The sequence below is a fragment of the Dama dama genome, chromosome 15 (genome assembly GCF_033118175.1).
Source record: "Dama dama isolate Ldn47 chromosome 15, ASM3311817v1, whole genome shotgun sequence".
NCBI classification, from domain to species: domain Eukaryota; kingdom Metazoa; phylum Chordata; class Mammalia; order Artiodactyla; family Cervidae; genus Dama; species Dama dama.
In genome coordinates, this window is record NC_083695.1 from 31,332,104 (window position 1) to 31,349,016 (window position 16,913).

Sequence of the window (16,913 nt, forward strand, 5' to 3'; positions counted from 1 at the left end):
CCAAACCCATGTCCACTGAGTCAGTGATGCCATCCAACCATCTCATCCTCTGTTGTCCCTTTCTCCTCCTGCCCTCAATCTTTCCCAACATCAGGGTCTTTTCCAATGAGTCAGCTCTTTGCATCAGGTGGCCAAAGTATTGGAGTTTCAGCTTCAGCATCAGTCCTTTCAATGAATATTCAGGACTGATCTCCTTTAGGATGGACTGGTTGGATCTCCTTGCAGTCCAAGCGACTCTCAAGAGTCTTCTCCAACACCACAGTTCAAAAGCATCAATTCTCTGGTGCTCAACTTTCTTTATAGTCCAACTCTCACATCCATACATGACCACTGGAAAATCCATAACCTTGACTAGATAGACTTTGTGGACAAAGTAACGTCTCTGCTTTTGATACGCTGTCTAGGTTGGTCATAACTTTCCTCCAAGCAGTCTTTTAATTTCATGGCTGCAATCACCATCTGCAGTGATGCTGGAGCCCAGAAAAATAAAGTCAGCCACTGTTTCCACTGTTTCCCCATCTATTTGCCATGAAGTGATGGGACCGGATGCCACGATCTTAGTTTTTTGAATGTTGAGCTTTAAGCCAACTTCTTCCCTCTCCTCTTTCACTTTCTTCAAGACCTCTTCACTTTCTGCCATAAGGGTGGTGTCATCTGCATATCTGAAGTTATTGATATTTCTCCCGGCAATCTTGATTCCAGCTTGTGCTTCTTCCAGCCCAGCGTTTCTCATGATGTACTCTGCATATAATTTAAATAAGCCAGGTGACAATATACAGCCTTGACGTACTCCTTTTCCTATTTGGAACCAGTCTGTTGTTCCATGTCCAGTTCTGACTGTTGCTTCCTGACCTGCATAGATTTCTGAAGAGACAGGTCAGGTGGTCTGGTATTCCCATCTCTCTCAGAATTTTCCACAGTTAACCGTGATCCACACAGTCAAAGGCTTTGGCATAGTCAATAAAGCAGAAATAAATGTTTTGCTGGAACTCTCTTGCTTTTTCGATGATCCAGAGGATGTTGGCAATTTGATCTCTGGTTCCTCTGCCTTTTCTAAAACCAGCTTGAACATCTGGAAGGTCACGGTTCACGTATTGCTGAAGCCTGGCTTGGAGAATTTTGAGCATTACTTTACTAGCGTATGAGATGAGTGCAATTATGCGGTAGTTTGAGCATTCTTTGGCATTGCCTTTCTTTGGGATTGGAATGAAAACTGACCTTTTCCAGTCCTGTGGCCACTGCTGAGTTTTCCAAATTTGCTGGCATATTGAGTGCAGCACTTTCACAGCATCATCTTTCAGGATTTGAAATAGCTCAACTGGAATTCCATCATATCCACTAGCTTTGTTCGTAGTGAGGCTTTCTAAGGCCAACTTGACTTCACATTCCAGGATGTCTGGCTCTAGGTGAGTGATCACACCATCGTGATTATCTGGGTCATGAAGATCTTTTTTGTATAGTTCTGTGTATTCTTGCCACCTTTTCTTAATATCTTCTGCTTCTGTTAGGTCCCTACAATTTCTGTCCTTTATTGAGGCCATCTTTGCATGAAATGTTCCCTCGGCATCTCTAATTTTCTTGAAGAGATCGCTAGTCTTTCCCATTCTGTTGTTTTCCTCTATTTCTTTGCATTGATCACTGAGGAAGGAGTTCTTATCTCTCCTTGCTATTCTTTGGTACTCTGCATTCAAATGGGAATATCTTTCCTTTTCTCCTTTGCTTTTCGCTTCCCTTCTTTTCAGTTATTTCTAAGGCCTCCTCAGACAGTCATTTTGCTTTTTTGCATTTCTTTTTCTTGGGGATGGTCTTGATTCCTGTCTTCTGTACAATGTCACGAACCTCCATCCATAGTTTATCAGGCACTCTTGTCTGTTCAGATCTAGTCCCTTAAATCTATCTCTCACTTCTACTGTATAGTCCTAAGGGATTTGATTTAGCTCATACCCGAATGGTCTAGCGGTTTTCTCCACTTTCTTCAATTTCAGTCTGAATTTGGCAATAAGGAGTTCATGATCTGAGCCACAGTCAGCTCCCAGTCTTGTTTTTGCTGACTGTATAGAGTTGCTTCATCTTTGGCTGCAAATAATATAATCAGTCTGATTTCTGTGTTGACCATCTGGTGATGTCCATGTGTAGAGTCTTCTCTTTGTTGTTGGAAAAGGGTGTTTGCTATGACCAGTGCGTTCTCTTGGCAGAACTCTATTAGCCTTTGCCCTGCTTCATTCCGTACTCCAAGGCCAAATGTGCCTGTTACTCCAGGTGTTTCTTGACTTCCTACTTTTGCATTCCAGTCCCCTATAATGAAAAGGACATCCTTTTAGGGTGTTAGTTCTAGAAGGTCTTATAGGTCTTCATAGAACTGTTCAACGTCGGCCTCTTCAGCATTACTGGTCAGGACATAGACTTGGATTACCGTGATATTCAATAGTTTGTCACACTCACATGAACAATGTTTTTTTACCTTCTGCAAAACTCCTGTTAAAGACACTGCTCATCATCATTCTTGGGTTCTTTATGCTAAGATTTACACAAATTTTTCTTGGACTGAGAGCCAGAAAAGGATTCTCTCCCCCAAAATTGTTATGCTTCTTTTTATCAGATAAGAACTTTAACAACTGGTGTGTTCCTTTTTGGAATTTAGTTCACATATACTGATGCTTGAAAACAGCACTAAATTTTAATGTTCTAAGCACAATTACTATCTTACCTCAGTTTCTAGATAGAATTTTCTTCCCATTCCATCTTTATGGTTTCTAATCTGTCTGACTTTAACATTTCTTTTGTATATTCGTCCTCACTCTAAACTACGTCAAACCCTTGGAATTAAATGGGGCACAAAAAACAAAACACTGCAACAGGACCCAAACTGCCTTACGAGCAGAAATAGAAACTCTTTCAACATATCTCTAGGATTTATCAAGAGAGAAAACTAAAGAGCAGTAAAGAAAAATGCTGATAAATGCTCTTTGTCTTGGTGACCAAACTATTCCACCTGGGACACCAGTGAGCATACTTTACAATGGAGACACATCCAAGGCAATTATTAGGAACATTTGCCCATGGGTATTTTTCCTTTTCTTCTCTCCTCATTCTTCTCCCTTTTTAACTTATTTGGTTTTACTTCAGGCCCACTGGGAACACTTAGGTATGAGTTGAGTGATACGGGAGCTAAAGAAGAGTTGCATATTTGTCAGATTATATACTCAGAGCCATTGCACTGTTTGTGTTTCACATCTCACAAAGAAAAGTCACAAGGGACACATTTGAGCATCAGTACTTACCGAACACTGTGAATAATTCATCTGAAATCTACACAGCTACATGAGCCTTAAGCTTAAGAACTGAAATCAAATTTCTATTTCTGGTCAAGTAACATCCCTTAAACTCAATTATCACCCCCAAATTTGAAACGAATGTTCAACCACCCATTTCTTTAAAATATTTATATATATCACCACAGTTTTAATTAAATTCCGATACGGCTACATTTATTTAATACCTCAATTTAAAAAGCCATCAAATTAAGCTACAGCATGTTATATGAAAGATTGAAGGCAGGAGAAGGGGACAACAGAGGACCAGATGGTTAGATGGCATCACTGATTCAGTGGACATTAGTTTGAGCAAGCTCTGGGAGATGGTGAAGGACAGGGAAGCCTGGCGTGCTTCAGTCCATGGGGTCACAAAGAGTAGGACTTGACTGAGCGACTGAACAACCACAAATTCATTCCCAGTGTTTTCCATTTTTACATTTTAATTTGAAATCTTTACATCATAAAAGGCTCAGATTAGAAATGCCATTATTTATTGACATTTTTTCTAAGCATACCAAGTACAAAGAATGAGATCAAAGATCAAGAATAGTGAAGAAAAAGAAGGTAGATAATGCAATTTACACCAGGGCTTTATTATACGTGTCTTTTTTTTTTTTTTAAAGGAGACTTTTCTTTCTTTTGGGATTCCCTGGTGGCTCAGACAGTAAAGTCTGTCTGCAGTGCGGAAGACCAGGGTTCAATCCCTGGATTGGGAAGATCCCCTGGAGAAGGAAATGGCAGCCCACTCCAGTACTCTTGCCTGGAAAATCCCATGGACGGAGCAGCCTGGTAGGCTACAGTCCATGGGGTCACAAAGAGTCAGACACAACTGAGTGACTTTACTTTCACTTTTCTTTCTTTTAGGAGACTCAGGTATATCGAGACAAATAACCAATACTGATTATCATCCCCCTAGCCAATCAGGTAAATTAATTTTGCACTATATACTTTTTAAACAAGTGTATGTAGCAGAGAAGGTGAGAGAAGGTGGCTGGAAAGGCTTGCTTTACTTGTTGGTTTCAAATCTTACCAGCTTTTTGAAAAGAGCATCTTCAAAAATTTTTGCCTGCACTGCAGATTTTTGGCAGGGTAATGTGTCCTATTTCAAAAGCTTTGCTGAATTTGAAAAACTACAATTACTGTTTTCATCCTGTCATGTCAAAAATTCTTAGTAACTATTAAGGCTGCTCTTCATTCCCTATGCACACCAACCCTGACATGCTTAAAGGGTTCAGATTTGGCATTTAGTCACAAAAGGCACCAACAAACATAAAAGGGAAGAACTCAGCTAAATCCTCACATAGCTCAGGATAAAGCTTCCATGATTAAAATCCTGTGACCTGATTTTCATAAAGTAAAAAAACAAATACTTCTTTAAACAATATTTTATCTGCCTTTAATTTTTTTCTTAGCAGGATTATCCTAATGACAGCCAAAAACTGCAGCTGCTTCCAGTTCTATTTAACAAAAAGTAATCTGGGATGTTAAAAGTATCGGAATTGATTTTTAAACAAGGTAAAATGGCTCTGCTTCATAAAGTAAAGCATAAAGTTTTATTTTATGCAAGGAAACCTATAAATATCTAATTACAAACATCGTTATTTTGAATTTTAGGTAAGATGAGAGAGAAAATAGTTATTTCCATCACTAAGCAAAGAACAAGACAAAGTATTCGTTGCTGTTTGAAATTCAGAAAGAACAGGTAGCTGCAAACCTGATCAGCTTATGATTTTACTCAAGAAAAATATTTTGTCTTCAAAATAATTAATGGAAAGAATGAGAACGGGCTGACAGATAAGTCTCTGTAGTACAGTTTCACATACAACATCAGGTCAGTTCAGTCGCTCAGTCGTGTCCGACTCTTTGCGACCCCATGGACTGCAGCACACCAGGCCTCCCTGTCCATCGCCAACTCCCGGAGTTCACTCAAACTCGTGTCCATTAAGTCGGTGATGCCATCCGGCTATCTCATCCTCTGTGTACCCTTCTCCTGCCTTCAATCTTTCCCAGCATCAGGGTCTTTTCAAATGAGTCAGTTCTTCACATCAGGTGGCCAAAGAATTGGAGTTTCAGCTTCAGCATCAGTCCTTCCAATGAATATTCAGGACTGATTTTCTTTAGGATGGACTGGCTGGATCTCCTTGCATATACAACATAACTACAGAAAAACTTAAATCATTTTACCTTGTTTTACCCAATGAATCAGGTAGCCTATTTCTACAAGACCATGTCAGAATAGGATGGGACCTGTATTTTATAACTGCATAAAAATAAAATTATTGTGAGTAAATTTTCAAATTGTTCTTATTCTGCATCAATCTTATGTGAAAAGAGTAAAGGAAGGGGTCAGTGGGGAGAGATGATCCTTTGAAACAGAGCTGTTAGATCAGATGTATATACAAGTTAAAATATTACAGTAAAAAAGAATAAGAAGTCAGCCATCAGAACAGCAATGTTTTCCCTGTCCAGACTGCTTGGATAGTTTTTGGTATCCTTATTGACTCAAACAAAATTACCTGTATTTGAAAAAAAAGAAAAAGTCTGCTGCATTTCTGAAATACAATGAAGACTCTCCTAGGGAATCATCTTATAATGTCTGAGTAACTGTGGTAAACACAATAAGAGCCCTCCAAAGATGCCCGTGTTCTCCTCTTTGGATTTGTAAATACACTAGTTCAAATACAGCAAAGACGGTTTTGCAGATGTGATTAAGGCTAAGGAATTTGAGGTGGGGAGATTTTTCTGCATTACCTGCGTAGGTTCAGTTAAATTACATGCATCCTTAAAAGCAGAGAACTTGTCCCTGCTGTGGCCAGAGAGAGATGTGATAACAGACGGAAAGCCAAACAGATGCAATGTTGTTAGTTTTGAAGGAGAAGGAAGGAGGCTACTAGTCGAGGAATGTGGTGGCCTCTAAAAGCAGGACTTCAAAGGCAAGCAAACAGATTTCTCCCCTGGAGCCTCCAGAAAGGAACACAACCCTGACAGTAACTTGATTATAGCTCAGTGAATCCTATATCAGACTTCTGCCCCACAGAACTATAGGATTATAAATTAGTGTGGTTTTAAGCTACCAATCTTGGAGTAATACATTACAGCAGCACAGAAAACTAATACACTCGTACAGATAATGAAGAGAATTTCTTCTTTGACAAAGAAATGGGATATCCTGTTAAAGAATAAAAACTGCCTAGTGAATTAGCAAAATTTTAGGTAGAGCCTTTCCATACACATATGTAAATATATGCTTTAAATCCACTTTAAACCTTTCACAGGAGAAACCCAATGTTAAATGTTACAAATGGGTCAGTCAATAAATCTTGTTCCCATGTCACCCAGCTCCCTAGGCCAAAAACAAATCTGTGATACTAGAAAAAAAGGCCAGTACAGGGCAACCACTCTCCCCACTCCTCTGGATTACTCACTCAATGAATTCCTCTTTACACTGCTGAAGCATCTCACATGTCTGCTGGATCTCTTGCTCACTCAAAAGCACCAACATCCCAATAGTTAGGTGAAGCTTTTTAGGATTCTGGAAAATGCTGCTATCAACACCATGATCCTGTTATCAAAGGGAGAAAAACAAGAAACTCAGCCCATACAAAACTAAATGGCAGGAACAGAACTGAGCAGAAAGAAATAAACTCACACATCCATGACTTTTCAACCAGGGTGCCAGGACAATTTAGTGGGGAAAGAAGAGTCTCTTCAACAAATGATATTGGGACAACTGAATACCTACACACAAAAGAATGAAATTGAACCCATACCTTATGCTATATACAAAACCTATATCAAAATGGATCAATGATTATAGGAGCCAAAAACCATATAATCACAAAACTCCTAAAAGACAGGAAAATCTTCATGACCTTGGATTTGGCAACAGATTCTGAGATACGACACCAGTAGTATGGCAACAAAAGAAAAATTAGGTAAATCAAACTTCATACTTTAAAACTTTTGTGTATCAAAGGACTATCAAGAAAGTAAAAAAGACAGCTTAAAGAATGGGAGAAATATTTGTAAACCATATACCTGATAAGGGTCATACAGTGGGCATAATATATAAAGAACACTTACATAGCTCAACAACTAAAAGACAACTCAATTTAAAAAACAGAAAAAGGACTTGAGTAAACATTTCTCAAACGAATACAAATGGCTAACGACTACATGAAGATGTTCAGTGTCTTCAGCCATTAAGGGAAATGCAAGTCAAAACTACAATGAGGTGCCATTTCACACCCATCAGGCTGGTTATAACCGAAAGAGTGGAAAACACCAGGTGCTGGCAAGGATGTGTATCAGGGCTACGGGATTCCCTTTAGGGGTGATAAAAACATTTGAAATGTTTCAGAATTGGTAGTTGCACAACACTGCTAGCTAATGTACAAAATGCCACTGAATCATTCATTTTAAAATGGTTAATTTTATGTTAGATGAATTTCACTTCAATAAAATAATACTTTTTAAAAACTGAACTGGTAGCTTGACAAAATGGTATGCCCAGGAAAAACAGAATGCTACCTAATTATAGATTCTAATAATCTTTTGTTCCTCATTGGCTTTTAATTAGTTCAGAGCAACTGGGCCTCTTATGGCCTTACCCAAAGATAATATACTGTTTATAAAAGACAGTTTTTATCTTAGCAGACACTGCAGTATTTATAGGTAAAATATTGTGTTAAGAACAAACTGTCTCCAAGCAAAGATGGGTGAAAAATGAATTCAGAGAAATATCTAGACACTGGAGTTGCCACATGAAATATGGTCACCCTTTTCTGGCATCATCATTCCTTGCACTTAAAACTTTTGTCTCTGAAAGCAGAAAAAGTAAATATATTTATGAACCCCACTGTCACTTTTAAAAAGACATAAAATTCACTCAGCATACACCTAACCATTTTAGGGTGACAACTGAGTGGTATTTCGTTGTGGTATTCACAATGTTGTACAACTGCCAGCTCTCTTTAGTTTCAACACTTTTTCAGCACCCCATAAAAACACTTCATACTTATTAAATAATCACTCTCTTATTTCTCATCACTTATCCTCTGGTAACCTCTAGTTTGCTTTTTATCTCTTTGGAGTTTTGGTACTCTGGATATGGCAAATAAAACAAATCATACTAAATACAACCTTTGCGTCTGGCTTCTTTCACTTGGCATGCTTTCAAACTTCATTCAAGTTAAAGCATATATCAGTACTTCATTCCTTTTAATGGCTGAATAATATTCCAGTGTATGCATATAACACACAATTTGATTATCCATTTAACTCTTGATGGCCATTAGGGTTGATTCCATCTTTTGGCTAGTATCATGAATAACGCTGCTTTAAAAAACATTTGTGTATAAGTTTCATGTTGACATATGTTTTAGATCTTTGGGATATACACTAAGGAGTGGAATTGCTGGGTCCTATGGTAACTCTATGTTTAACTTATTGAGGAATCACCAAACTGTTTACCATAGGAACTGAATAATTTTACATTCCAAGTAGCAATGTATGAAGGTACCTATTTCTCTACACCTTCACCAATACTTAATATTTTCCTTTTTAAATTTCATTATAGTCATCCTAGTAGGTATAAAATGGTATTGCATCTAACCATGAGGTGGTCTTGATCTGCTTTTCACTACTGACCAATGATGCCAAACATCTTCATATGTCCCTGTTGGACATTTGTACATCTCCTTTGCCTATTTTCTGTCTTTTTATTGTTGAATTATAAGGATTCTCTATATATTCTGATACTAGTCCCACATCAAATCATGAATCCCTTTTGAAGGTAATTAGGTCTCAACTTTCATTAAACTCATTTTGCAAATGAAGTAAAGAATGAGCTGCTGTAACTCATGGCAGAATCTGTCATTTTAGAAAGGCAAGCAAAGTCCCCCAAATGATGACAATATGCACAACCCTATCGCAAACTAGAACTGAGAACTGATCCCCTAGTAATAAGATCTAATATTTTCTAAGCCCTTTACTCTGCCCTAAGCATTTCTTACAAACTTTATATAGCCAAATATCTTGTGAGCAAAGTAGTAGTATTCACTGTTCACAGATGAGGAAAACTGAGGCAAAGAGAAATAAAGCCACTTTCCCAAAGAAACACTGGTAGGAAGCAATGAAGCTAAAATTCAAACCCAGGTAGTCAGGTCCCAAAGCCTATACTTTTGATCAATATTACACCACCTCTCCAGTAATAGTTGCCCTGAAAGAGCTGGAACAATGTGGCTATCACCCAGAGGCAAAGCCTTACACATTTCAATAAAACTCACACAATAAACGGGTCTGATCACCAGACTAGTCCTGAAAATAAGACAAATCTCATAATTCCATGAAAAGAAAGGTAGTTTTAAAACTTGCCTTTAAAAAAAAAAAAAAAACTTGCCTTTTTTGAGATATGAGCATCAAAAGCATAATCCATAAAAGAAGAAAAAAAGGGTTAACTGAACCTGATCAAAGTTAAAAACTGTGCTTCAAAAGACACATTAGGAAAGTGAGAAGAGTAGCCACAGAGAAAAAAAATTATTTGGGAGAAAAATATTTGCAAATCATATATCTGATAAATATAATTTTTTTAAGTTTTTAAAAATTCAGTAATAAAATGGATACACCATTCAACTTAAAAATGAGCAAAGTATCCATATAATTCACCAAAGAAGATATACTAATGGTTATACTAATGGCTAGCAAACATATGAAAAGACACTGAACATCGTTAGTCTATCAAAACCAAAATGAGATACCACTTCACATTCACTAGAATGACTATAATAAAAAAGACAGACAATAACAAGTGTTGGTGAGGATGTGGAGAAACTGAACTGCACATTGCTGGGAGGGTGTAAAATGATGCAGCAATTTTGGAAAAGTTTGGCAGTTCCTCAAAAAGTTAAACATGAAGTTTCAATACAACCCAGACATTTCACTCCTAGTACTTTACTTCAAAGAAATGAAAGCTTGAGTCCACATACAGGCTTGTAAGTGAACATCACAGCAGTATTATTTATAAAGGCCAAAAAATGGAAATAATCCAAATGTTTATTAACTGATGAGTGGATAAACAAAATTCAGTATAGAAATACAATGAAATACTATTGGGCAGCGGTAACAATATGAATAAACCAAAAAAACAATAACCAAAAAAGCCAGATGCGAAAACTACATATTTTATGACTCCATTTATAAGAAATATCCAGGAAAGGCAGATCTATAGAGACTGAAAGACAGATGGTTGTCTGGGATTAGGCATAAGGGATCTTTTTAGAGTGACAGAAATGTTCTAAAAGTACATTTAGATTATGGTAATGATTGTACAACTCAGTAAATTTACCAAAAATGACTGAACCGTACACTTGAAAGGGGTGGGGTTTTGGTATGTAAACTATACTTCAATACAGCTGTTAAATATAAAAATGTGTATGTCTTTTCTTTTTAAGAGCATCTTAGCAATCCTGAAATAAGTTTTCTCCTATAACTCAATTATCATGGAATATTTTATTTGACCCTCTGATCAACTCTTGGTTGACCCTCTGGATTTGATGACTTCCCAAAGGTCTTTCAACATATGTTAAGAATACCATGTACATACAAAAATCTTCGTGGAAGGTAAGGTGTTATCTCAAATCGCTGAAGCAAATATCGTTTCTGTTAATAAATCATTATTAGGGCAACTGGATAGCCATTTAGAAAAAGAATAAAATTATACGTATTCACTGCACCAGACACAAGAATAAACTTCAAATTAAAGACTGAAATGTAAATAAACAAACTATACAAGGAAAAAAAAATGGGTAAATTCTTCTTTAACCTGAATGCAGAAAAAGGTTTTCAAACTAAGACTAGAAATTCAGATGGAGTAAGAGATGAGACAAATTTGATTATTTAAAAAGAGAAAACTTTTATATGGCAGAAAATAGCAAGCAAGTCAAAAGACAAACAATACATTAGATGAAAATATTACAATATATATCACAGATAAAGGATTAATATCTCTAATATATAAAGAACTTTCAAAAATCAAAGGAAAATGACTAAAATACTATTGCTATTAAAGCAAGGGACAAAAGACATAAACAAGACACTTCACAAAAATAAAAATGACTCAAACATGGGAAGATGTACATGGTTATTCAAAAAAATTCCAATTCTCATACTGAAGTATGAGTGTAAAGGGCTGTGACAAATGCAATGCACTTTATAAAAGTTCAGAAAGAATGAAAAAAGAGAAAGAATGATAAAGTAAAATATTAACAACAAGCAAATCTGAGTAAAGGGTACTATTCTCAGTCTTACAACTTTTCTGTGAGTTTAAAATTATTAGTATCCCAGTGCTACTGTAACAAATTACCACAAACTTAGAGGTTTGAAAGTGAAAAATCACTCAGTCGTGTCCAACTCTTTTCGACTCCATGGACTAAACAGTCCATGAAATTCTCCAGGCCAGAATACTAGAGCGGGTAGCCTATCCCTTCTCCAGCGGACTTTCCCGACCCAGGAATTGAATCATTCCTGCATCACAGGCAGATTCTTTACCAACTGAGCTATCAGGGAAGCCCACTCAGAGGTTTAAAAACAATACAAACGTATTATGTTACTATCTGGAAAAAAGAAGCTCAAGAACCTTTTCCCCTTATTCTCTGGGAGCCTACCACTCTAGTCAATTTGGATTCACTGGCCACAAAAAATGCCAAATACTGGGAAGCCAAACATAGATAATGTAAAAGAGCAAGAAAAGGAACAGATGGGATACCTAAAGGTCACATAATCTGAAGTCTCTGGGGGAATTCTGAGTCATAGGAGTTCCAACAGTCTTCAACTATACTGGAGATTATATAATGCATATGCAACCCTACCAGACAATCTTTTAATAAATGAAGAAACAACCTAAATTTTACCCTGCCTAGCAATGCCATCTACCAAGAAAAGCTCTTTTCTTATTGAATTATCTAAGTTTAATGTGGAACCAAACAATCTTCAAGGCAATGGCATAAATCTCTAGAGTCACTGTTTTTCTTTGCTTGGAATATATCATATTCCTACCCGCAAGCCTCTTCACTGAAATGAATAAAGGCCAACAACAAATTCTTTACTGCAGGGGCTTAATTACACTGGGCCCTGCTCCAAGTTCACCATTACTCGGAGCTGGAACTATTTTACTTCATTAGGTTGGCCACCCAGGCTGGCGCCTGAAGATTCTAATGGTGATGACCTTCCACCCAGCAAGCAGAGGCAAAGGGTGAAGTAACAGGAATTCCCCAGGGCAGTTCTATCTTGACTGGGGGTGGGGGGCATATTCTTTGCGGCTAAGCCACATCTATGAGCCTCAGTTTATTTGTTAAATAAGACCTCATCTAAGGAAAAAAACACATGCAAAAGCTACCTCCACAGAAGGCTCGTGTGCAGGTCTAAGCCCGAGTTCAGAGTTCAACATCAAGCTGTAACTCAGCATGCGTGCGTGCCAAGTTGCTTCAGTCACATCCGACTCTTTGCGACGCTATGGACTGTAGCCCCCCAAATTCCTCTGTCCATGGCATTTTCCATGCAGGAACACTGGAGTGGGTTGCCATGCCCTCCTCCAGGGGAATCTACCCAACCCAATATCGAACCCACATCTCTTATGTCTCCTGCATTGGCAGATGGATTCTTTACCAATTGTGCCACCTGGGAAGCCCATAGCTCCACGATTTACTAGCAATCACCAATCACATGGTCACAGGCTCTTCACTGATCTCACTTTTAATCCAACCCTCAGGCTCCACGGGGGCAGAACTGCTGGCAGTCCTATCAGAATGAACAATTAACAAGGAATAGTGAAATCTAACAATTGTCACGTTAGGGGAAAAGGCCAATAGATAGAAGTATGGATTAGCTCAGTTTTTTTTTTTTTTTCTTTAAAGCCCTAATAAGTCTGCAGGACAGCAATGGAGATGGGATGGGATGAATGGAGAGCATGGGATGAATTGAGAGAGGAGCACTGAAATATATACATTACCTAATCACATGTGAAATAGATAGCCAGAGGAAATCTGCTGTGTGATACTCTGTGACAACCTAGAGGGGTGGGATGGGGTGGCAGGTGGGAAGGAGGTTCAAGAGGAGAGGACATATGTATACTCTGTCTGATTCATGTTGATGTAAGGCAGAAACCAACACAACACTGGAAAGCAATTATCCTCCAATTAAAAATAAATAAATAAAAGCAAAACAAAAAGCCCCTTCATACTGATCTGTGTGGTTGGGATATAACATAGATATATCTGCCAGAACTAGCAGCTAGCAGAAAGGAAGCCTCTCAGATTCAGATCCCAAAGGTCATGCTCAATTACATGAGTTAAGAATGCCTATGAATATGATCCAAACATGTAGCACAAAACATAATTTACAGCACACTGCCTTGACAGTACATGCTGAGAGGCACAGACAAAGTAATCCTTCAATTATATTCACATATATCATCTTCCAGGAACTCCAGGTATAACAGAGGTTTGGGATTTAGCTACAAGTCTTTTAACCTGGAATATAGGGTCTCAGGTTCTAATTTCAATGCAGTCATAAACCAGCTATGATCAGGCACACCATCTCACTTCTCTAGACCTTGATCTCCTTCTCTATAAGATAAGTAAGATGGCCTAATTTACTTCTAACTCAAAGGTCCTATATAGATTTTTTACATGCTTTCACAAAACCTATAAATAAGTACAAAACAGGTATCTGTGAGGTGTCCACCACTTCACTTCCTGATATTCTATGCAAAGAAAAAGAGGGAATAAGTATGGAAGCCTTCTCCTTCTATGCTCATTATATTTTCTTTTTTTATGGCCAAATCCCAGAAAATCACTCCTGGGTGAATGATATAAACCTCATTCACATAGAAGTTATTCATATAGGCAGAGGCAGACTGGTAAAAAAAAAAAAAAGAGCATTTGGTTTTGCAACCAGATAGGCCTACGGTCAAATTCTATTTCTGCCACTTATCAATATTACCTGAGGTGAGTTAGTCATTGCTCTGAAACTCAATTTCATCATCTCTAAAACAGACAACAAGGGTTGTGCTGAAGCCTCTGGAACACAGTAGTATGTATTAAGTACAGGTTTTACCCCTTCTTGCTTTTTATGTGACTCTGCAACACTCTAAATAAATGCCATCTTTACTCTTCCTTCTAAAGTACGGCCAAGAGCTAATCAGGCTCTGCTGAGTCATATCTATTCTTTAAGAATGTTCACAAAAGCTGATTTTGATTTGAGAGTCTCTATATGTTATGCTGTTATGTTGAATAAGCTTAGAAAACAGGGTTTTGACTCTCCTATCTTATAAATTCTATTCAGACATAATTACAGGAAAGAAGAAAGGCTCTTAAAAACAAAAAGCAAATATTCAAGGATCAGCTTTTACAGTGACCAGAAAAAAATGAATGTTCTCACTTATTGTTTAAACATCTTTACCCATTAAAAAAGAGCAAAGATATCTCCCCTTCACTAAAGGATACATCTCTCTTAAGTTGATAAGCACAATGAGTACTCAAACCTACTTTTCTAAAAGCTTAACTAGTTCCTCCATAAGTTACTTGTAAGTACCAGCTGGCAATCCACCCACCAACCTACATTTAGTCCCAAAGACAATGATCACTTACACATTAGTGGTGAGTTAATGGTAAACCTCCTGTTCAGGTTAGACCCTCATCTCCTACATGGTAACCTATACTATTACAACAGCAAAAGTCTTCCTTCAAGACTGTTCAAGTGTGGCCTCCCTTATTAAGCCTTTTCCAAACACTGGGGAATCTCTCCTCTGGGCACCCACTTTTCTTCCCTCTAATTGCACTTAACTCTCAGTACTGGAACTCCTTCTGTAAGAACACTATTTCCCCCCACTAGAATATGGGATCCATATTAAAGTAAAGGTAAAGATCCATGGTAAAGTCCATTGTTCATACAAAATATGTACAAAATATATAGTCTGGCCAATAATAGATGTTTAAAAAGTAGTTAATGAATGAATAAAAGATAAGCACAACCACCATCTCCACCCAAATGGTGCACTGTATGAATCTTGTTATTATAACATCTCCTTTTCTGACTTTCCCATCTAACAAAAGACCTCAGGAGTTCACAACTTTTATTACAATCAAAGACAACCACAGACACACCTTGTTTAATTGTGCTTCGCTTTACTGTGCTTCACAGATATGTTTTTTACAAATTGAGGTTTTGTAGCAACTCTGAGTGGAGCAAGACTATTGGCACCGTTTTTCAAACAACATTATTTTTAATCAAGATATATATGCTTTTAGACACAAAACTGGGAAACCAAAAAATGCATGTGACTCACTTTATTATAATATTCACTTTATTGCAGTTGTCTGGAACCAAACCTGCAATATCTCCAAGGTATGTCTGTTATCTGTCTTCATTCTAAATTAGTTCACAAGATAATTATAAATCCTGCAGCTCCCTTTACACATGAAAAATCCTAAGTTATACACTAAAGCTTTTATATATAAATTTTCTTCTTCAGTGAATAATACTAAATGGAAAAAAAATGATCCTAACTTGGGGAGAGGAGATGAACCCCAGATCCAATAGCCATTTCTGCCCAGTGTCAGCCTTCAGACTACAATATAAGCAGAATGATGTAGTTTCTGGTCTATAACCTATTCAGGTTCTCCAGGCAGCCGAAAAAAGTCCCCTGTTGCTTCAGACAGATCTATAAGCTTTCAGAATGCTCCACTGAACACAGTTTTGAATTACTATTTTTCATTACTGATGTGCTTTCTACTAGACCCTGCTGTGAGATAAAATGGAATTATAACAGCATTACTAGCTATAGATAGATTGAGAGATATACAGGGTTTTAATATATTATGCTTCTTGAACTTGCGGACAACGAGACATCTTTGAATCTTAATGCAAGATAGGAAACAGTGAAAAAGTGCAGTTCATCTGCAGATCACATAGATGAAAATACCTTGCTGATGTCTGTGAGTAGCTAAACCCTACATTAAATACCCAGGCTTAGGGAGCTGAAGCACAAGGATGATGGTGATAATGTCTGTAGTCAAACAACATTTCTTACATAATTGATCAGCAGAAAAGAAAATGATTTCAGGAAACATTATTCTAAAAGGTAAATACAGGGTTTCCTTAAGAGAGTCAAGGGTGAGATCAAGGACAAGCATACTATCAAATAAAGAAAGAAAAGGGGCCCACTATTTTAAGGAAGAAAAGAATTCTAGGAAGAGTGAGGGAAGGGAAGGATGAAACCTGGGAGTAGAAAAGTCGTCTGCTGAATCAAAAATATGACCTTTACCACAATGTTTTAAAATGAACATGAATAGCTATGATAGGCAGAATTTTAAGAATGACCTTCAAAGACCCTTAACCTCGTAGAATCCCCTTTGACTGTGGATAGAACCTATGAATGTGATATCACTGATTATACTATATTATATGGCACAGCTGACCTTAATATAGGCAGATTATCCCAGTAAGCCTGATCTATACACATGAGCTCTTTATAAAGCAGAGTATTCTCTGGCTGGTGGCACAAGTCAGAGATATGAAGCACCAAAAGGACATGACAGAAAC

The 16,913-nt window shown here is 37.5% G+C and overlaps 1 protein-coding gene across 2 annotated transcripts in view; it reads right to left on the minus strand.

Moving 5' to 3' along the window:
- ASCC1 (activating signal cointegrator 1 complex subunit 1) overlaps positions 1–16,913 on the minus strand; it is a 100,327-nt gene that overhangs the window by 52,362 nt on the left and 31,052 nt on the right. For both annotated transcript variants that reach the window (XM_061161761.1, XM_061161762.1), the window contains exon 6: positions 6,740–6,876. In XM_061161761.1, the coding sequence (XP_061017744.1) occupies positions 6,740–6,876 (137 nt within the window). The remainder of the gene's footprint in view (positions 1–6,739; positions 6,877–16,913) is intronic.